General features: G+C 44.8%; 1 protein-coding gene across 2 annotated transcripts in view; it reads left to right on the forward strand.

Moving 5' to 3' along the window:
• LOC137376038 (macrophage colony-stimulating factor 1 receptor-like) overlaps positions 1-17016 on the forward strand; it is a 73692-nt gene extending 56676 nt beyond the window's left edge. For both annotated transcript variants that reach the window (XM_068044006.1, XM_068044007.1), the window contains 9 exons: positions 977-1087; positions 1715-1850; positions 5227-5315; positions 5862-5953; positions 6591-6713; positions 11173-11284; positions 12299-12398; positions 13305-13410; positions 14531-17016. In XM_068044006.1, the coding sequence (XP_067900107.1) occupies positions 977-1087; positions 1715-1850; positions 5227-5315; positions 5862-5953; positions 6591-6713; positions 11173-11284; positions 12299-12398; positions 13305-13410; positions 14531-14656 (995 nt within the window). In that variant the 3' untranslated portion in view covers positions 14657-17016. The remainder of the gene's footprint in view (positions 1-976; positions 1088-1714; positions 1851-5226; positions 5316-5861; positions 5954-6590; positions 6714-11172; positions 11285-12298; positions 12399-13304; positions 13411-14530) is intronic.
• The last annotated feature ends 5375 nt before the right edge of the window (positions 17017-22391 follow it).

A 22391-nucleotide genomic window follows, 5' to 3' on the forward strand; every position in this document is an offset into this window, starting at 1 on the left:
GGTGATACAACTGATTGACTTATTAGGCCACTTCTGATGGCAACTAAGAGTCATATATAGACCAGACCAGGTAAGGAGGGCAGTTTTCCTTCCCTAAAGGACATTAATAAACCAGTTTTCAGTGGCAGGAGGGTTGGTAACCAAGGATATGGATTTAAGGTAATTGGCAAAAGAACCGGAGGGGAGATAAGGAGAATTTGTTTTACTCAATGAGTGATTATCATCTGGAAGGCACTACCTGAAAGGGCTGTGGAAACAGATTAAATAGTAACTCTGAAAAGAGAAATGGGTAAATACTTGATGGGGAGAATATTTGCAAACCAATGTGGAAAGAGCAAGGTGAGTAGGAGTAATTGGATAGCTCTTTCAAAGGGCTGACACAGGCACATGGGCCGAATGGCCTCCTTCTGCACTGTATGATTCTATGAGATGGGCCTTTATAATCTGACAGCTTCATGGTCACTTTTACTGATATGAATTTCCTGATATGTGTGACTCAGTGACTCACCCATCCGATTGACCCACCGAGGAAGCGTCTTTGCCTGTTCGTGCTGAGTGACTTGAACAGGCTCGGTCTGGACACTAGATGAAGTGGCTCAACATGGCTCTCTGTCTTAAACAGGGAAAGGAAAAACTGGAACAACGAGCACAATCCCAGGGTCACAGACTCTACACAGCCTTTGTGAGGGACACCACTGCCGTTAGCTGCAAGATTCTAGTGTCAGGTTATCTGCTCTTCTACCCTTCCCCTGAAAGAAGGAGTTAGAGTTGGGTAGGGGGGGAATCCATTTGGGGACATATTTAAGGCCAGAATTTCCCGCAGCATTGGAGGGTGAACTCCAACCTGCGCACCCGTCTAGTAGAGGGTCTGAGCCTCCAAACTCCCCCGTTCCGTATTTTTTCTAAGCCAACTGACGGTGGTGTGCACAGGACACCATGGCGTTTTGCTGACCCTCTTCCTCATCTTGACTTTCAGCCAGTGCCCATTCCACTGAGAAAGAGGCCTTGATGTCAGAACTGAAGATCCTGAGTCATCTTGGGCAGCACACGCATGTTGTCAACCTTCTGGGAGCCTGTACGCACGGAGGTGAGAGATGACTGTTAGTGTTTGTACCACTGAGATTAGTGCATGACAACAACAACTTACATTTATATAGCACCAGTAATGTGGTTAAAAACATTCCATGGTGCTTCACAGGAGCATTATCAAACAGAATTTGACACCGAGTAACATAATGAGCTATTATGACAGATAACCAAAAACTTCGTCAAAGAAGTAGGTTTTAAGGAGCATCTTAAAGGAGGAGAGCGAGGCAGAGAGGTTTAGGGAGGGAATTCAAGAGATTAGGGCACAGGTAGCTGAAGGCAAGGTCTCCAATGGCAAAGAGATGAAAATCAGGGGTGCTCAAGTGGCCAGAATTGGAGGAGCATAGGGATCTTAAAGGGTTGTTGGGCTGGAGGAAGTTTCAGAGATATGGAAGGGCGAGGCAATGGAGGGATTTGAACACAAGGATGAGAATTTTTAAGTCGAGGCACTGTGGTCAGGGAGCCAATCTAGGTCAGCGAGCACAGGGGTCATGGGTTAACAGGATTTGGTGCAAGTTATGATACGGGCAGCAAGAGTTTTATGTCACAAAATGAGCGGTGGACTGTCCACAGACTTTTCTACTCCGATCCTCACTTTTATTTAACGTGATTTGTCTTTTAATTGTAGGCCCAGTTCTTGTCATCACAGAATACTGTTGCTATGGCGATTTACTGAACTTCCTGAAGAACAAGGCCCAGTATCTGACCTGTTGCGACGCACTGAAAAATTATAAGAACCTGTCCCACCACAAAAAGCTCCTAAGGTAGTGACCTTTGACCTCTTCAAAGAAAGCTTCTGGTCGCACTGTCCACTCATCTCTAAAACCCATCACGGGTAACCACAATCTTCTGTCTTGTTCCAAATGCTCAATGATTCTTAAATCTCCGTGAAGCCCAAATCCATCCAAAATTTAGCCTGTCTTGACTTTTCTAACCCCTTCCTCACACTCCTAGAGAAATTACAGGAGTAAGGCCATTGCCTGGCAGGCCTTCCCTTCCTTCAACCTGTCATTTCTTCACAAATTTCCTCTGTTTCTGGTGATAATGAGTTCAGTGCTCCTTGGAATTTTCTATGCTCGCTTCTCTTAAACTCCAGTATCCTCCACATTCTTCCTAAGGTTTCCAACTCTCCAGGATTACTCTGGAGTTTCCAGGGATTGAAGATTGTTCTCCAAGGCAATGCTGCAAGAAAAATACAGGAGAAAAGTCATTGGGGCATGAAAAGAAAGAGACATTTTGCCCAATGTGAATCGGGGGGAAAACTCTCCACTGGTTGGAGTCATAACTAGCACAAGGGTAGTGTCCTAGGCACAACCATCTTCAACTGCTTTAGCATTGAACTTCCCTCCAACTTAAGGTAAGAAGTGGAGATGTTCAGTGATTACTGCAGTGTTAAATACCATTGGGAACGCCTCAGATACTGAAGCAGTCTGTGCCTGCATGCAGCAAAATCTGGACAACATTTACGTTTGGGCCATTAAGTAGCAAACAACATATGGAAGCAGACACAATAATAACTTTCAAAAGGGAATTGGATTTTTTAAATTATTCATTAATGGGATGTGGCTGTGGCTGGCAGGGCCAACATTTATTGCCCATCTCTAATTCTCTTTGAGAAGGTGGTGGTGAGCTGCCTTCTTTACTCGCTGCAGTCCATGAAGTGTAGGTACACCCACAGAGCTGTTAGGGAGCGAGTGCCAGGCAACAACCATCTCCACATGAGAGAATCTAACCACCTCCCCTTGATGTTTAATGACATTACCATCGCCCAATCTCCCACCATCAATATCCTGGGGTCGCCATTGACCAGAAACTTAACTAGACCAGCCACATAAATACTGTAACTACAAGAATAGGTCTGAAGCTGAGAACTCTATGGCAATTAACTTACCTCCTGACTCCCTAAAGCCTGTCCACCATCTACAAGGCACAAGTCAGGAGTGTGATGGAATGCTCTCTACTTGCCTGGATGGGTGTAGCTCCAACAACACTCAAGAAGTTCGACACCATCCAGGACAAAGCAGCCCGCTTGATTGGCACCCCATCCACCACCTTAAACATTCACTCCCTACACCACTGGTGCACTCTGGCTGCCATGTGTTTCATCTACAAGATGCGCTGCAGAAACTCATCAAGGTTTCTTCGACAGCCCCTTCCAAACGTGCAACCTCTACTATCTGGAAGGACAGGACAGCAGGCATATAGAAACACCACCACCTGCAAGATCCCCTCCAAGTCACACACCACCCTGACCTGGAACTGTATCGCCATTCCTTCACCATCACTGGATCCAAGGCAATGCTGCAAGAAAAATACGGGAGAAAAGTCATTGGGGCATGAAAAGAAAGAGACATTGGAAATTTCAGTGCATTCCAGATCACAACAACTCACTGCGTAAAAAAAAAATTCTCCTCACCTTCCCCCTGGATATTGTGTCAGTTTTTGTAAATCTGTGCCCAGTGGTAATCAACCCTTCTGTCAGTGGAAACAGTTGCTCCTTATCTACGCTATCCCTCATAATTTAGAACACCTCTGTTAGGAACATAGGACAGGAGGAGGCCATTCAGCCCCTCAAGGCTGTTCCACCATTCAATTAAATCACAGCTGATCTGTGTCTTAACTCCATCTAAATGTCTTGGTTTTGTAATCTTTAATTTTCTCCCTATCTACTCTATCAAAACTACTCATAATTGTATTATTATTGATATTCCGGTCCTCAGTGACAGTCACCAGGAATAAATATGATGGTTTTACTCAGTGTCCCTGAACTAGTGAGAGGGGCAAATTAGCCAGGGTCCATACTTCTGACCACCCCCCTGTGACATTTGTTGCTAAGTGTGTGTGTGGATCTGTCGGGGAGAGTACAGGATTAGTAAGTATTCAGAAAGGCTCCTGTCCTTTAACACTGTGAGGACAAGTTGATAAAGCTGCGACAAAAGCCTCTGCCATCCCAGGACTTATAAACTGGACATGGAATTCAAAAGTCAGGAGATAATGATGAACCTCTATAAAACCTGAAGCCCTCAGTCAGAGTACTGTGCAGTATTGGGTTCTATTGGAAGGATATTGAGGCTTTGGAGAGCGTGCAGTACAGAATCATTGGGATTGTGCCTGGTTTTTCACTGGTACTTTTAGATCTGAGATTGATAGATTTTTGTTAACCAAAGGGATATGGGAAAAAGGCGGGTACATGGAATTAAGTCACAGAAACGCTTTGATCTCAAAAGTCCAGGATTACCCTGGAGTTTCCAGGGATTGAAGATTGTTCTCCAAGGCAATGCTGCAAGAAAAATACGGGAGAAAAGTCATTGGGGCATGAAAAGAAAGAGACATTTTGCCCATTTACTTTGAACAGTTTAGTTCATGAGTTATAAAAATATTGGAAATGAGGAGGGTGGGGGTTGGAAAGAAGGCTGTTTGACTAAGAGTCAAGTATTGTCCATTCGTGTAGTGAAGAGTCTGTTCGCTTTCTGATTGAGTCATAGAGAGATACAGCACCAAAACAGGCCCTTTGGCCCACTGAGTCCATGCCGACCATCAACCACCCATTTTATACTAATCCTACATTAATGCCATTTCCCTCTCCCATCCCCACCTTCCCTCAATTCTCCTACCTACACTAGGGGCAATTTACAATGGCCAATTTACCTATCAACCTACAAGTCTTTGGCATGTGGAAGGAAACCCACACGGTCACAGGGAGAACTTGCAAACTCCACACAGGCAGTACCCATAACTGAACCTGGGTTGCTAGAGCTGTGAGGCTGCAGTGCTAACCACTGCGCCACTGTGCCGCCCTACTGTGGGAAGGTGGGGCACTGTGAGGATGGATGTGTCAGGCGACCAATGGTGTGAGAGTGTGGGGTGCAGAGCAGTTGAGACAGGAGGTCATGTGACAAAACCTCCAGGAATATATCCAATCAGACTTGGCAACCCTAACTCTTCCTCCTCCCTACATCCTATGTTCAAACTAAAGCCCACCTTACCCTCCCTCATTCTTTCCTTTAATCAGCCCTGTCCTCCTATGATCTGTAGCCTGTTTGAAACCTCAGCTTGGCATCATCTCTCTGCTCCTGCTTCCAGCCCGGGCGGTGTCCTGATCTGAACTGATCTAAAGGAGTTGCCTTGTCTTTCCTGCAGTGACAGCTCGGAAGGTTATCTATCCATGAGGCCAAGATTGTCCAGTATGAGCCCAATGATTTCTCAAACAGATTTCCAAGCTATTGAAGGTAAATGTGAAACTATTCAGATTATTGTCAATTTTTAAATACACATATACTCGTCATTCTGGGGAATGTGAGTATCACTGGCAAGGCTGGCAGTGCCTACACCTAGTTGCACTGAGGTGATGGTGGTGGGCCTTTTTCTTGAACAGCTGGTACTGGGTTTGATACAAACTGAGATTCTTGCAAATCTATTTCAGAGGGCAGTTAACCTCCAACCATGTTGTTGTGGGACTGGAGTCACATATAGACCCAGCCTGGGTCAGGATGGTATCTATGACTAGAAATAATCCTATTCAACCCTTTCACTGTGGATTTGTTTGTTCTGAGGACAATTGTTTATTCAGAGTCTATTTCTTGCTCTAGCACCATTTGCCACAACTGTTGTATTTACATCATGAAGCGATTTTTTTTTAATTTGTTCATGGGATGAGGGTGTCGCTGGCAAAGCCGACATTCATTGCCCATCCCTAATTGCCCTTCAGACAAAAAGTTAGGAAGCAAAATCGATCTATCTCCTCACTGACTAACTAGACCATGTTCTTCAAACAGACGATGAAGACCCATTGCCATTGAATGTTGAGGACCTTCTGAGTTTCTCCTACCAAGTTGCTACTGGGATGGATTTCCTGTCCTCCAGAAACGTGAGTACAGATTGAACTCGGTGACTGAATCCACCACCCAGTGTATTACTGCGCCACACACAAGTCCAAGACCTTAGCCTCAATTCACAGGTGTGGGCTGAGCTAGCGGGTCGCAACCAGGAGGAGGCGATACAATTGGGCTCAATGCCCCTGGGCTAGGGAGTAGGGAAAGTTGCTCAGGATTCCCACTCATGTTCCTTTCTAGTAATTCTACCTGATATGTCCATTCCCCTTCCCTCTGGTGCATTTATTACGGGGATATGGTGAGAAGGTGTGTAGGTAGGATTGAGGGATATGGGGAGAAGGTGGGTAGTGGAACTGAGGGATGTGGGGAGAGATGGATAAGTAGGTGTGAGGGATGTGGGGAGAAGGTGGGTAGATGGGGGTGAGGGATACATTTAGCATTGAGGTCAGCCTAAAAGGGATGATCCCATTGGGTCTAACAGCCTCTTTCTTCCTGGTGCTAAAAACTTTTTGGTTCAATAATGGGAAATGAACTATCTGATTTACTTACTGAGAGATGCATTAACTTGTGGATCTGACACAATTGTGAAGCACTAATAATATATTGAGGACACTGGTTTGGGGAGTTTTTCTCTTTGGGAGGGACTGAATGGTTTATGGGTTTTTATTGCAGTGCATTCATCGTGATCTGGCTGCGAGGAACATTTTACTGACGGAGGGACGGATTGCCAAGATATGCGACTTTGGTTTGGCGAGAGACATCATGAATGATTCCAACTACGTAGTCAAAGGCAATGTGAGTTTAAAAATCACCAAGCAGTCCAACAGGAACAGGGCTCTGTGGATTAGAGGGTCTCCCAGTGTGGTACTGAGTCATACATCCTGCAAGATCCCAACATCCAGCCCTGATCCTTTTAATTCTCAAGATGTGGTCACTGCTGACTATGCCAGCATTTAATGCCCATCCTTAATTGCCCTTAATGCTAACTGCTACCATTGTAGCTCTGTTTAAAAAGGGAGTGAGGGTTGGACCGAATAACTACAAGCCAGTTAGTCTAACCTCAGTAGTGGGCAAATTATTGGAATCTATTCTGAGAGGCAGGATAACCTGTCACTTAGAAAGGCACAGGTTAATCAAGGATAGTCAGCATGGATTTGTTAAGGGAAGATCTTGTTTCACCAACTTGATCACATTTTTTGAAGCAGTAACAAGGGAGTTAGATGAGGGTAGTGTAGTTGATGTGGTCCACATGGATTTTAGCAAGGCCCCTCATGGCAGACTGGTTAAAAAAATAAAATCCCACAGGATCCAGGGAAATGCAGCAAGGTGGATACAAAATTGGCTCAGTGGCAGGAAACAAAGGGTAATTGTTGACGGGTGTTTTAGCCATTGCAGGGCTGTTTCCAGTGGCATTCTGCATGGCTCACTACTGGGTCCCCTGATTTTTGTGGTATATATTAACTATTTGGATGTAAATGATCAAGAAGTTTGCAGACGACACAAAAATTGGCCGTGTGGTAGATGGCGAGGTGGATAGCTGTAGGCTGCAGGAAGATATTGATGGGCTGGTCAGATGGGCAGAAATGTGGCAAATGGAATTCATAGAGTCATACAGCACTGAAACAGGCTCTTCGGCCCACCACGTCTGTGCCAACCATCAACCATCCATTTATACTAATTCTACATTAATCCCATGTCCCCTACCACATCCCCACCTTCCCTCAATTCTCCTACCACCTACCTACACGAGGGGCAATTTACAATGGCCAATTTACCTATCAATCTGCAAGTCTTTGGCTGTGGGAGGAAACTGGAGCACCCGGTGAAAACCCACGCGGCCACAGGGAGAACTTGCAAACTCCGCACAGGCAGTACCCAGAACCGGACCTGGATTACTGGAGCTGTGAGGCTGCGGTGCTAACCACTGCGCCACTGTGCCGCCCAACCTGGAGAAGTGTGAGGTGACGCATTTGGGAAGGTCAAACAAGGCAAAGCAATACACGATTAATGAGGTGTAGAGGAAGTGAGGGACCTTAGACTGAATGCCCACAGATTCCCTGAAGGTAGCAGGACAGGTTGATAAGGTGGTTAAGAAGGCATATGGAATCCTTTCCTTTATTAGCCGAGGTATGGAATATAAGAGCAGGGAGGTTATGCTGAAACTGTATAACTAATTGGTTAGGCCACAACTTGAGTACTGTGTGCAGTTCTGGTCACCTCATTACAGAAAGGATGTAATTGCACTAGAGAGGGTACAAAGGAGATTTTTCGAGGATGTTGCCAGGACTGGAAAAATGCAGCTATGAGGAAAGATTGGATAGGCTGGGATTGTTCTCTTTGGAACAGAGAAGGCTGAGGGGAGATCTGATTGAAATGTACAAAATTTTGAGGGGCCTGGATAGAGTGGAAGTGAAGGGTCTATCCACCTTAGCAGAGAGATTAGTGATGAGGGGGCATAGATTTAAAGTGATTGGTAGATAAATTAGAGGGGAGATGAGGAAAAACATCCCAGAGGCTGGTGATGGTCTGGAACTCTCTGCCTGAAAGGGTAGTTGAGGCAGAAACCCTCAACTCATTCAAAAGGAGTCTGGATATGCACCTCAAGTGCCGTAATCTGCAGGGCTACGGACCAAATGCTGGAAGGTGGGATTGAATAGGTTGATCATTTTTTTAGCTGGCACAGATACAATGAGCCAGGTGGCCTCTTTCTGTGCCTTAAACTTTCTATGATTAAGAAGGTGATGGTGAGCTGCATTCTTGAACTGCTGAAGTCAATGTTGTGTAGGTACACGCAGAGTGCTGTTAGGGAGGGAGGTCCAGAATTTTGACCCTGTGACCGTGAAGGAACAATGATATATTTCCAAGGAGGGAGGTAGTGGCACAGTGGTAATGTCATTGGACTAGTAAACCAGAGGCCCAGGCTAGTGCTCTGAGGACATGGGTTCAAGTCCCACCACAGCAGATGGTGTAATTGGAATTCAACTAATAAGTCTGGGGTTAAAAAGTTAGTCCAATAGTGACCATGAAACCATTGTCAATTGTTGTAAAAACCCATCTGGTTTATTAATGTCCTTTAGGAAAGAAAATCTACTGTCTGGCCTACATGTTACTCCAGACCCACAGCACTGTGGTTGACTCTTAAATGGCTAAACAAGCCTTAGGGTTGGGTAACAAATGCTGGCCCAGCCAGCAACACCCTCAAGCAAATAAAAAAAACAATCTCTTTGCCTTTATCCTATCAGATTTCTAAATACCAATGGCATAAAGGGATATGGGGATAGTGTGGGGAAAAGGCATGTATGTGGATTATCAGCCATAATCACATGGAATAGTGTAGCAGGCTCAATGGGCTGAATGGCCTACTCCTGTTCCTAAGTCGAGATGGTGTGTGACTTGGAGGGGAACTTGCAGGTGGTGGTGATCCCATGCGTCTGCTGCCCTTGTCCTTCTAGGTGATGGAGGTCGCTGATTAGTGCTAGCTGATCTCAGTTGGCAGTGGAAAGCATTTTATAATTAGCCACAGTTCCTCTGGATTAGGGAATATGGGATAATTAGCCAGATTCTACCCCTTAGATGTCAGCTGTGGCTCTCACCTCTGAGTCAGAAGGTTGTGGGTTCAAGTCACATGAGAACATAATCCAGGCTGACATTCCAGTGCAGCCCCGTGCAGTTCTGAGGGAGTGCTGCATTGTTGGAGGTGCCATCTTTCAGATGAAACATTAAACCAAGGCCCCATCTGCCCTCTCAGGTGGACAGAAAAGATCCCATGGCATGACTGAAAGGGTAGGGGAGTTCTCCCCAGTGTCCTGGCCCAATAATTATTCCTCAAGCAATGTTATCAACAAACAGCTTATCTGATCATTATCACATTGCTGTTTGTGGGAGCTTGCTGTGTGCAAATTGGCTGCTGCATTTCCTACATTACAACAGTGACTACACTTCATTAGCTGGAAAGCACTTTGGGATAAGCTGAGCGTGTCAAAGCTGTTATATGAAATTTTTTTTGTTCCTATCTTGCCTGTTCTCACCATCCACTTCACTTCCTGAAAGTGTAAAGAGAACATAAGAACATAAGAAATTGGAGCAGGTGTAGGCCATTCGGCCCCTCAAGCCTGCTCCACCATTCAATCAGATCATGGCTGATCTGATTGTGGCCTTAATTCCACTTTCCTGCCTGCCCCCCATAGCCATCAAAAATCAAAAATTGATCTAACTCAGCCTTGAATATATTCAATGACCCAGCCTCCACTGCTCTCTGGGGAAAAATTCCAAAGATTAACAACCCTCTGAGAGAGGAAATTCTCCCTTATCCCTGTCTTAAATGGGAGACTCCTTACTCTGAAACTGTGCTGCCTCGTTCTAGATTCCCCATGAGGGGAAACATCCTCTCAGTAACTACCCTGTCAAGCCCCCTCAGAATCTTATGTGTTTCAATAAGATCACCTCTCATTCTTCTAAACTCCAATGAGTATAGGTCCAACCTGCTCAATCTTTCCTCCCCCTTCATCCCAGTAATCAACCTAGTGAACCTTCCCTGAACGGCCTCCAATGCAAGTTTATCCCTCCTGAAGTAAGGAGACCAAAACTGTATACAGTACTCTAGGTGTGGTCTCACCAATGCCCTGTACAGTTTTAGCAAGACTGCCTATTTTTATATTCCATGCCCCTTGCAATAAAGCCCAACATTCCATTTGTCTTCCTAATTACTTGCTGTACCTGCATGCTAACTTTTTGTGATCCATGTACAAGGACACCCAGGTCCCTCTGTACCACAGCAGTCTGCAGTCTCTCTCTATTTAGATAATATTCTGCTTTTCTATTCTTCCCACCAAAGTGGACAACCTCACATTTTCCCACATTATACTCCATCTGCCAACTTTTTGTCCAATCACTTAACCTATCTATATCCCTTTGCAGACACTTTGAGTCCTCCTCACAACTGACTTTCCTACCTATCTTTGTATTGTCAGCAAATTTGGCGACAAGAGGGCACAGGTTCGAACTTGCCTGTGAGAAAATATAGTCAGAGTTGATACATGTGGGGTTAATGGGATTCGATAGATGCATAAGAAAAAAATAAACAGCTGACACTTCAAGATCGTAATCTTAGTCTTGAAGATGAAAATCTATTTATCCGGCAGAGCTTGCTTACTCTGCTCGGAATCTTCAGTGTGTCCTGGTCTGATTCTCATGAACTGAATTTGTCTCCTGCTTGTTCTATCATTGTTTGCTATGACCTGCTCTCTGCTTTCAGGCACGTCTCCCAGTGAAGTGGATGGCTCCCGAGAGTATCTTCGATTGTGTGTACACGGTGCAGAGTGATGTCTGGTCCTATGGGATCCTTCTCTGGGAGATTTTCTCACTGGGTAACTCGTCTGTTCATTCCTCGATGAGTCAGAATTCTGCCCATTCTCCTGCCAAAATGCAACAAATGAATCGTCACTCATAACTGACAGCAATTCTCAAATAGGAGTCCCCCAAACCCCCTCGGGGAACCCCTGCAAATACTGGCAGATTCCTGGGGACCCCTGTAAACACCGACACACTCCCAGGGACCACCTGGGGGCCATTCTATCCTGGTGGCGGAGGTCTCGATGTCCAGAAGACCTGATGCCAAGATCCCCGCATCGCCTTTTCTATAGACAGCCCACAGAATTTAGTGCCGTTCAGGCATTTAAGTGGACAGCGGCGGGCCTTCCACGGGATCAAGGACCCTGTCACTGGAAGTCCCGCCTTTGCAGAACTGCCGGCCAATCAGAGGCCGGCAGCTGCAGCTGCACCTACCGGAGGTTGAAGAGCATCACTGGAACTGGGCCTCAGGTAAGTCAGAGCAGGAGGGGTCTTGCGGGTTGGGGAGGGGGTGTCAGTAGCAAGGGCAAGGGTTGGCCCTCAGCGGCCTCCCACTTCCTGACTTTATGCTCTCCCTGCCACCAAACCTGCTGCGTGAGAGAGCATAAAATGTGCCCCCTGTAAATACTGACACACTCCCTGGGACCCCCTGTAAACACTGACACACTCCCAGGAACCCCCTGTAAATACTGACACACTCCTAGGGACCCCCTGTAAATACTGACACACTCCCAGGAACCCCCTGTAAATACTGACACAGTCCCAGGGACCCCCTGTAAATACTGACACACTCCTAGGGACCCCCTGTAAATACTGACACACTCCTAGGGACCCCCTGTAAATACTGACACACTCCCAGGGACCCCCTGTAAACACTGACACACTCCCAGGAACCCCCTGTAAATACTGACACAGTCCCAGGGACCCCCTGTAAATACTGACACACTCGGGGATGGAGGATCTCCTGTAAATACTGACCATGCTTGGGCGATCTCCTGTAAATACTGACTGTAAATTTATTTACGCTGAAGGTTCGAGCCCTTACCCTGGAATCCCTGTAGACACCAGGTTCTATAAACTGATAAGAAGCGGATTCCAGATGGACAGACCCGATTCTGCAACTCCAGAACTGTAAGAGATGCTCCTCATTGTGTATTCTTTTCTGGATTTACCAGAGAAAGGGAGAAAGAAAATGAGTTTATAATGTTTTTCATGCAGCGTGTTGTTATAATCTGGAATAAATTACAGGGCTAAGAGGAAAAAGACAAAGGGAATGGAGGCAGGGTGTAGAACTAATTGGATAGCTCTTTCAATGGAACAGCATTGGCACAATAGGCTGAATGGTCTCCTTCTTTATTGTATAATTCCATGATTCTATGATATTACATATGATCAGATCAAAGGTCTGGACTGATAAGAGTGTGTCTGTCCAAAACCAACAACGGGCAGTTTGAGAATCTGTATTCACTTTTTAAAATATTTGAAAATAAAAATTTGGTCTCAGTAAAAGTGACCATAAAGCTGTCAGATTGTCATAAAAACCCAACTCATTCACTAATGTTGTTGAGGGAAGGAAACCTGCCATCCTTACCCAATCTGGACCTCTAAGTGACCCCAATCCCACACCAACATGATTGACTCTTAACTGATCTCTGAAACAGTTCATCAAATTCTATAAAAATACCATAAATAAAGGATTGCTGTTAAGGTGCAGCCAATAATGCCATGGGATCTTTACATCACGTGATGGGGCCTTGGTTTAACATTGCATCTGAAAGATGGCACCTCCAACAGAGCAGCACTCCCTCAGTACCGCACTGGAATGTCAGCCCGCATTACTTACTGAAGTCTCTGGAGTAGGATACTACCGAGCCAATCTGACAGATAGTGTGAGCAACCTGCGGTCATGAACCTTTAGTGTAATGGACTTGGATCATGAACCTGAGGGTGAGAGACTTGGGGTCAGGATTCTGGAAAGAGGGGAGTTATAGAATTAATGCAGGCTTGCACATGACCTTTGAACTTTGTTTCCAATAGGTATGACATCATGACAAGGTGCTGGAATCTCGAGCCCACAGATCGCCCGACCTTTGATCAGATTGTGAAGCTCATCAATAAGCAGAGGAGTGATTTCACAGTGCAGGCGAGTGAGATGTAACTGTGTGATGATGATGATAATGGCTAGTTCTTCACAGATGTAGTTTAAGGGAAGATTTGTCCCACTGAGTGCTGGAATTCTAGATCTGCAGGCTCTTGAGCATTTGGGGCACAGGATTCTTTAACTCTGTATTTACTGAGAAACTGGGGAGAAGCAGCCAAGAAGCCAGAGTTCGTTGGGCTTGATGGGGAACTGGATGGAACGCGATCCCTGAAACTCCAGTAAATTCCCCAGAAAAATGTGTAGGGTCTCACTCTGAAACTGTAAAACAGTCACCCAGACCAGTCCATGGTGCAGGATGACAATGAGTGGGAGATAGGACAAGTTAGATCAAGGTGTACAGGGCCTTTCCCCACCTCAGGATGTCCCAAAGCACTTTACAGTTAATTAAATATTTCTGTGCACAGCAAGATCCCACAAACAGCAAGCTGATAATGAGCAGATCACCTGCTTTTCAGTGGTGTTGGTTGAGGGTTAAATATTGCCCAGGCCACTGGGGAGAACTCCTTGGGTCTTCTTTATTTATTTATTTTTATTTATTTATTTTATTTAGAGATACAGCACTGAAACAGGCCCTTCGGCCCACCGAGTCTGTGCCAACCAACAACCACCCATTTATACTAACCCTACAGTAATCCCATATTCCCTGTCACCTACCTACACTAGGGGCAATTTACAATGGTTTAACATCTCATCCGAAATACTGCACCTCCCACAGAGCAGTACTCCCTCAGAAGTGCATCGGAGTTTAAGCCTGGATTCTGGAGTGAGACTTGACTTTCTGACTCAAATACCAGACAGCTCCCCACCAAGCCACGACTAACACCTTGAGAAAGCGGGAATGCTGAGGTGACGGCAAGATGGGATTTCAAACCTTTTCAAATTGTAGCCAGCAGTCTGAGTCAGAGCAGAGTCTCGATTTCAGCAGTGAGGATACATGGAGGAGTCCTTCCTAAAATACAGCAGTGTTTTGGGATGTCCAGGAATGATGAAGGTGGTAGAAATATGCAACTTCCTTCCCTCCTTCCTTCCCCTTCTCTCTTTCTGTTCTGTTCCATTCGAGCCCAGTTTCTGTTTCTGATGTTGTGCATCTGTTTTTCTTTAGGATTATGCAAACCTGCCCATTGACTGCGAGGTCCCAGAACCTCCAACCTGCCAGTCTCCAGATCACAACAACTGTGAGATAGGAGATGAGACTGTGCTACTGATCAATCCTTACAGCAAGATGTGAAAGGTCACCAGCGTCACATAAAGCAAACCTATTAAGCTATAATCATCTCTCACTCTCCGAGGGAACCTCAGTGACTAAGCTTCAATCTTCAGTGCCTGGGACTCAATACTTTTTATTCTATTCATTTTGATGTTTTCGACATTATTCATAGAATGAATTGTTGCAGATTTATTTTTACAAGGCAGAAGGGATTTAATTGATGGCTAATACACAAGATCGAAGGGAGAATCAGACAGAAATTTGAGGGAGGGAGGTTACTTTTAGAAGGGGGTGGTGTGGGATTAACTTTTCCCAGTATTATTCTTCCTACAGAGTGGTCTTTATCAAAACTTGTAAACACTGATCGCCAATTGTGAGGGTGTTATGAAACCTGGAGAGATTGCCATCAAATCCCAGGCTCACTTTACGCATCAGAGTTTACATTGCATTAAAGGGAATCCAGGTGAGAGGGTCATTGTCCAGTATTGCAGGAGAGGTAGACCCACAGATGGAACACACCTGGGTTTTAACACTTTCACTAACACTGCTTATGCAATGAAGGTGTTTGAATCACCGTATTAACTTGTGTAGAGGCTGCATTTTTTTAAAAAGCTCAGTGCGAGATGGGTGCGATTTATATGCAGCTTTTGTTTTAACTGGGGAAGCTCGAGTCCGGATTGGATTCCTGAATGCTGTATCTAAACACAGTTATTAACAGGTTTATTTCAGAATACTAACACTTAAAAGCCTCAGTAGCCAGGAAATGGTGTACAGTAAAGTTAGGATGAGGGGGCAGCAGAGAATAAGCAGATAAATGACTGAATTAAAGGGAATACAAGCCTCGTCGATGCAACCTGTCTTCATAATTTAACCCTTTTAGTACCCGGTATCATTCTGGTGAATGTGCGTTGCATTCCCCTGCAAACTCACCCCCCCAACAAAGCCAATATATCCTTCCTGAGGTGCAGTGTTCAGAACTGAACACAGTTACTCCAGGTGGGAAGTAAAACAGCTTAAAAATTAAACACTGGAAGATTGCTCCGGGGTGGGACAAAAAGGTCAAGACGGGGCACCCCCCCCCCACCCCCACTGTTTCAGCCCAGTGCCAGGAGACCCACCTCCTCCACAAAATCCAGCCCATTGTGTCCAGTTCTGAATGCCACACTTTAGGAAAGATGTGAGGGCATTGGAGAGAGTGCAGAAAAGATTCACAAGAATGGTTCCAGGGATGACGAACTTCAGCTATGTGGATGGATTGGAGAAGTTGGGACCGTTTTCCTTGGAGAAGAGGAGGTTGAGAGGAGATTTGATAGGTATTCGAGGTCATGACGGGTCAGGACTCTTCCCATTGGTGGGAGGATCGAGAACAAGAGGGCCCAGATTTAGGGTAATTGGCAAAAGAAGCAAAAGCAACATGAGGAAAAACATTTTCACACAGCGAGTGGTTAGGATCTGGAATGCACTGCCTGAGAGTGAAGGCTTTCAAAAGGGAATTGGATTGTTACCTGGAAGGAAGAATTGGGGGGAAGGCAGGGGACTGGCATTAGATAAATATCTCTTTCGGAGAGCCAGCGCAGACAATGATGAGCCGAGTGGCCTCCTTCTGTGCTGTAACAATTCTTTGATTCTGTGATTCAATAGTAATTTTCAAAAGAAAATGAGATAAATACCTGAAAAGGAAATATTTACAGGCCTATGGGAGAAACAGCAGGGCAGTGGGACTAATTGGATAGCTTTCTCGAAGACCTGGCACAGGCGCGGTGGGCCGAATAGCCTCCTCCTGTGTGGATGATTTTATGACGTGTCACTGCACAATTTTGATACAATTAGATAATCAGCCTCATTAATATTAAACAACTGAAAGCACAGAGGCAATTAATTAATATATAACTAAAGTGCTAACACCTTCTGCTGTCCCTCAGTCACTCCCCCACCTCTCCATCCTGCAGAATTATTAATTCCTTAAGTGGGAAATGAGTGTTGAGATAATATTCTTTTTGACACATCGGTGATTTGTCAGCTGCCTGACTTACTGGATCGAGGCTTTGGTAATTATTATGCTCAAACTACTTTGTGTTAAGAACTTCAAAACTCTTTCATTCAAAAAGCAACAATCATTAAGGGAACTTTTTAGACTTTGTTCACAGATTGTGGTTTTTATAAAATGGTTTTTGCACTCTTAGGATGAATTCACTAACATTAATCAGCTGATTGATTGTCACTGAATGTAACTAATTTAACCAGTGTAACTAACTAATACATTTTACTATTGAATCTCAATTTATACAATCTTCCTGATGCATTAAACCTTGTAACTAAAATCTAACATCACTGTAATATTCGTATTTTTTTACATTTGGAATAAATTTTCATTAACTTTTCTTGCTTCACCATTGCATTGTTACAATTCCTCCTTTTGTCTGAATTTGCCCGAATCCTTTCCTGAAAACGAAGGGTTAATGCTTGATCTGAAATGATGAAAAGCAATTTGCTATGAGTCCAATCACTGCAGAGAAACAATCAACAAAACCAATAGAATATAAAAAAGAAAGTGCTGGAAATACTCAGCAGGTCTGGCGGCATCTGTGGAGAGAGAAACAGTTAACACCCGGGATTTTATGAGTCCCACGGCATTCCCGACCACGGAACTGGAAGTTGGGGTAACTTCTGTTTCGGCTACATTTCCCATTTCATACCCCATTTTATGTGCAAATGAACCGTGCAGCGACGGGCACTGGGGCCACGTGAGATCATGCAGTGGGGGCGGCCTTTCATTGGTGGAACCTGATGTCACTGGCCCAAGCATCATGATCGCCACAGATACGAACATATGAACATACGAATTAGGGGCAGGAATAGGCCACTCGGCCCTTCGAGCCTGCTCTGCCACTTAATAAGTTAATGGCTGAACTGATTACTACACATTTCCACCTACCCCTAATAACCTTCCACCACCTTGCTTATCAAGAATCTATCTACTTTTGCTTTAAAAATATTCAAAGACTCTGCTTCCACTGCCTTTTGAGGAAAAGAATTCCAAAGACTCACAAACCTCTGAGAGAAAAACATTTCTCCTCATCTCTGTCTTAAATGGGCAACCCCTTATTTTTAAACAGTGACCCCTAGTTTGAGATTCTCCCACAAGGGGAAACATCCTTTCCACATCCACCCTGTCAAGACCCCTCAGGATCTTATATGTTTCAATCAAGTCGCCTCTTATTCTTCAAAATTCCAGCGGATACAAGCCTAGCCTGTCCAATCTTTCCTCGTAAGACAGCCCGCCCATTCCAGGTATTAGTCTAGTAAACCTTCTCTGAACTGCTTCCAACGCATTTACATCCTTCCTTAAATAAGGAGAGCAGTACTGTACACAGTACTCCAGATGTGGTCTCACCAATGCCCTGTATAACTGAAGCATAACCTCCCTACTTTTGTATTCAATTCCCCTTGCGATAAACGATAACATTCTATTAGCTTTCCTAATTACGTGCTGTACCTTTTGAAATTCATGCACTAGGACACCCGGATCCCTCTGCATCTCAGAGCTCTGCAATCTCTCATCATTTAGATAATATGCTTCTTTTTTATTCTTCCTGCCAAAGTGGACAATTTCACATTTTCCCACATTATATTCCATTTGCCAGCTCTTTGCCCATTCATTTAACCTATCTATATCCCTTTGTAGCCTCCTTATGTCCTCTTAACAACCTACTTTCCTATCTTTGTGTCATCAGCAAATTTAGCAACCATACCTTCGGTCCCTTCATCTAAGTCATATATATAAATTGGAAAATGTTGAGGCCCCAGCACAGATCCCTGTGGCACACCACTCATTACATCTTGCCAACCATAAAATGACCCATTTATGCCTACTCTGTTTCCTGTTAGCTAACCAATCTTCTATCCATGCCAATATGTTACCCCCTACACTATGAGCTTTTATTTTCTGCAATAACCTTTGATGTGGCACCTTATCAAATGCCTTCTGGAAATCTAAGTACATTCAGCAGTTCCCCTTCATCCACAGCACATGTAACTCCCTCAAAGAACTCCAATAAATAGGTTAAACATGATTTCCCTTTCACAAAACCATGTTGACTCTGCCTGATTACCTTTAATTTTTCTAAATGCCCGGCTATAATGTCTTTAATAAAAGCTTCTAACATTTTCCCTAAGGCAGACGTTAAGCTCACTGACCTGTAATTTCCTGCTTTCTGTCTCCCTCCCTTTTTGAATAAAGGAGTTACATTCGCTCTTTTCCAATCTAACAGAATCTTCCCCGAATCTAGCAAATTTTGGAAAATTAAAACTAACGCATCAACTATCTCACTAGCCACTTCTTTTAAGACCCTAGGATGAAGTCCATCAGGACCCGGGGACTTGTCAGCCCACAGCTCCAACAATTTGTTCAGTACCACTTCCCTGGTGATTGTAATTTTCTTAAGTTCCTCCCTCCCTTCCATTACCTGACTTACAGCGCATACTGGGATGTTACTTGTATCCTCAATAGTGAAGACTGATGCAAAATATCTGTTCAATTCATCTACCATCTCCTTATTATCCATTATTAATTCCCCAGACTCACTTTCTATCGGACCAACACTCACTTTGTTAACTCTTCTTGTTTAAATATCGATAGAAACTCTTACGATCCGCCTTTATATTTCTAGCTAGCTTTCTCTCGTACTCTAATTTTGCCTGTCATATCAATCTTTTAGTTATTCTTTGCTTTTTTTATGTTATGGTCAATCATCTGACCTGCCTCCCCTCTTTGTGCAATTATAGGCCTTTTCTTTAAGTTTGATACTATCTTTAACTGTTTAAGTTAACCACGGATGGCGGGTCCCACCCTTGGAATTTTTTTCTCTCGTTGAAATGTATCTATTCTGTCTATTCTGAAATATCCCCTTAAATGTCTGCCACTGCATCTCTACTGACTATCCCTTAACCTGATTTGCCAGTTTACTTTAGCTAGCTCTGCTTTCACTACCGTCATAATTGCTCTTATTTAAGTTTAAAATACTAGTCTTGGACCCACTCTTCTCTCCCTCAAACTGAATGTAAAATTTAATCATTTTATGACCACTGCTACCTCGGGGTGCCTTGACTATGAGGTCATTAATTAGTGCTATCTCGTTGCACAATACCAGGTCTAGTATAGCCTGCTCTCTGGTTGGCTCCAGAACGTATTGTTCCAAGAAATTATCCTGAAAACATTCATATGCTCCTCATCTAGGCTACCTCTGCCCATCTGATTTTTCCATTATATATGTAGGTTAAAATCCCCCATAATTATCACTGTACCTTTCTGACAAGCTTCCATTATTTCTTCCTTTATACCCGTCCTACGGTGTGGTTAATGTTAGGTGGCCTGTACACCACTCCCAACAAGTGACTTCTTGCCTTTATGATTTCTCCTCTCTACCCAAAGGGCTTCTACATCCTGGTCTCCTGAACTTAGGTCATCCCTCTCTATTGCGCTAATACCATCATTAATTAACAGAGCTACCCTTTCACCTTTTCCTAGCTTCATGTCCTTCCTAAATGCCATGTACCCTTCAATAGTCAGGTCCCAATTCTATGTCATCCTGCAGCCATGTCTCTGTAATGGCTATCAGATTGTACTTATTTATTTCTACTTGCGCTCTCAGTTCATCTGTTTTGTTTCGAATGCAACGTGCATTCAGATACAGAGCCTTTAGTTGTGTCCTTTTATTATTTTTGTAACCTCTAGCCTTATCTGTTGATTAACTCTTAGATTTGTACGTTCTGTCCCTTCCTGTCATTTCCCATATTAATACCTTTTTCTCTTGCCTTGTCTCTACTCCTTGATCTTTCCAAATTTGATCCCTTGCCCCCACAATTCAGTTTAAAACCTTCTCTACTTCCCTAGTTATGCAGCTCACTAAAACACGGGCCCGAGCACAGTTCAGGTGTAGATTGTCCCAACAATACAGCCACCACTTTCCCCAGTACTGGTGCCAATGCCCCACGAACCGGAACCCACTTCCACCACACCAGTCTTTGAGCCACGCATTAATTTCTCTAATCTTATTTGCCCTATGTCAATTTGCACGTGGCTCAGGTAATAATCCAGAGCCCCTGGAAAGGATGGCAATACCCCTGAAGTAATCAAGAGTGCCAAGCCTGCTATGCTCTCAGCACTCCATGAACTGCTTTGACTGTGCTGGGATGATGGAGCAGTACCACAGGACATGCGCCATGCTAATATCATCACCCTCTTTAAGAACAAGGGTGACCACGGTGACTGCAACATATACCGTGGAATCTCTCTGCTCAGCATAGTCGGGAAAGTCTTCGCTCGAGTCGCTTTAAACAGGCTTCAGAAGCTGGCTGAGCGCGTCTACCCTGAGGCAGAGTGCGCTTTCGAGCAGAGAGATCCACCATTGACATGCTGTTCTCCCTTCACCAGCTACAGGAGAAATGCCGCGAACAACAGATGCCCCTCTCCGTTGCTTTCATTGATCTCACCAAAGCCTTTGACCTCATCAGCAGACGTGGTCTCTTCAGACTACTAGCAAAGATCGGATGTACACCAAAGCTACTAAGTATCATCACCTCATTCCATGACAATATGAAAGGCACAATTCAGCATAGCGGTGCCTCATCAGACCCCTTTCCTATCCTGAGTGGCGTGAATCAGGGCTGTGTTCTCGCACCTACACTGTTTGGGATTTTCTTCTCCCTGCTGCTCTCACATGTACTCAAGTCTTCAGAAGAAGGAATTTTCCTCCACACAAGATCAGATGACAGGTTGTTCAACCTTGCCTGTCTAAGAGCGAAGACCAAAGTACGGATGGTCCTCATCAGGGAACTCCTCTTTGCTGACGATACTGCATTAACATCTCACACTGAAGAGTGTCTGCAGAGACTCATCGACAGGATTGCGGCTGCCTGCAATGAATTTGGTCTAACCATCAGCCTCAAGAAAACGGACATTATGGGACAGGATGTCTGAAATGCTCCATCCATCAATATCGGCGACCACGCTCTAGAAGCGGTTCAAGAGTTCACCTACCGAGGCTCAACGATCACCAGTAACCTGTCTCTTGATGCAGAAATCAACAAGCGCATGGGAAAGGTGTCCACTGCTATGTCCAGACTGGCCAAGAGGGTGTGGGAAAATGGTGCACTGACACTGAACACAAAAGTCCGAGTGAATCAATCCTGTGTCCTCAGTACCTTGCTCTACGGCAGCGAGGCCTGGACAACGTATGTCAGCCAAGAGCGACGTCTCAATTCATTCCATCTTTGCTGCCTCCAGAGAATCCTTGGCATCAGGTGGCAGGACCGTATCTCCAACGCAGAAGTTCTCGAGGCGGCCAACCTCCCCAGTATATACACACTACTGAGCCTGCGGCGCTCGAGATGACTTGGCCATGTGAGCCGCATGGAAGATGGCAGGATCCCCAAGTATGCATCATACAGCGAGCTTGTCAGTGGTATCAGACCCACCGGCCGTCCATGTCTCTGCTATAAAGACGTCTGCAAAGTCGACATGAAGTCCTGTGACACTGACCACAAGTTCTGGGAGTCAGTTGCCAGTGTTCGCCAGAGCTGGCGGACAGCCATAAAGGCGGGGCTAAAGAGTGGCGAGTTGAAGAGCCTTAGCAGTTGGCAGGAAAAAAGACAGAAGCACAAGGAGAGAGCCAACTGTGTAACAGCCCCGACAACCAATTTTATCTGCAGCACCTGTGGAAGAGTCTGTCGCTCTAGAATTGGCCTTTATAGCCAA

The sequence above is a fragment of the Heterodontus francisci genome, chromosome 12 (genome assembly GCF_036365525.1).
Source record: "Heterodontus francisci isolate sHetFra1 chromosome 12, sHetFra1.hap1, whole genome shotgun sequence".
Classification (NCBI taxonomy): domain Eukaryota; kingdom Metazoa; phylum Chordata; class Chondrichthyes; order Heterodontiformes; family Heterodontidae; genus Heterodontus; species Heterodontus francisci.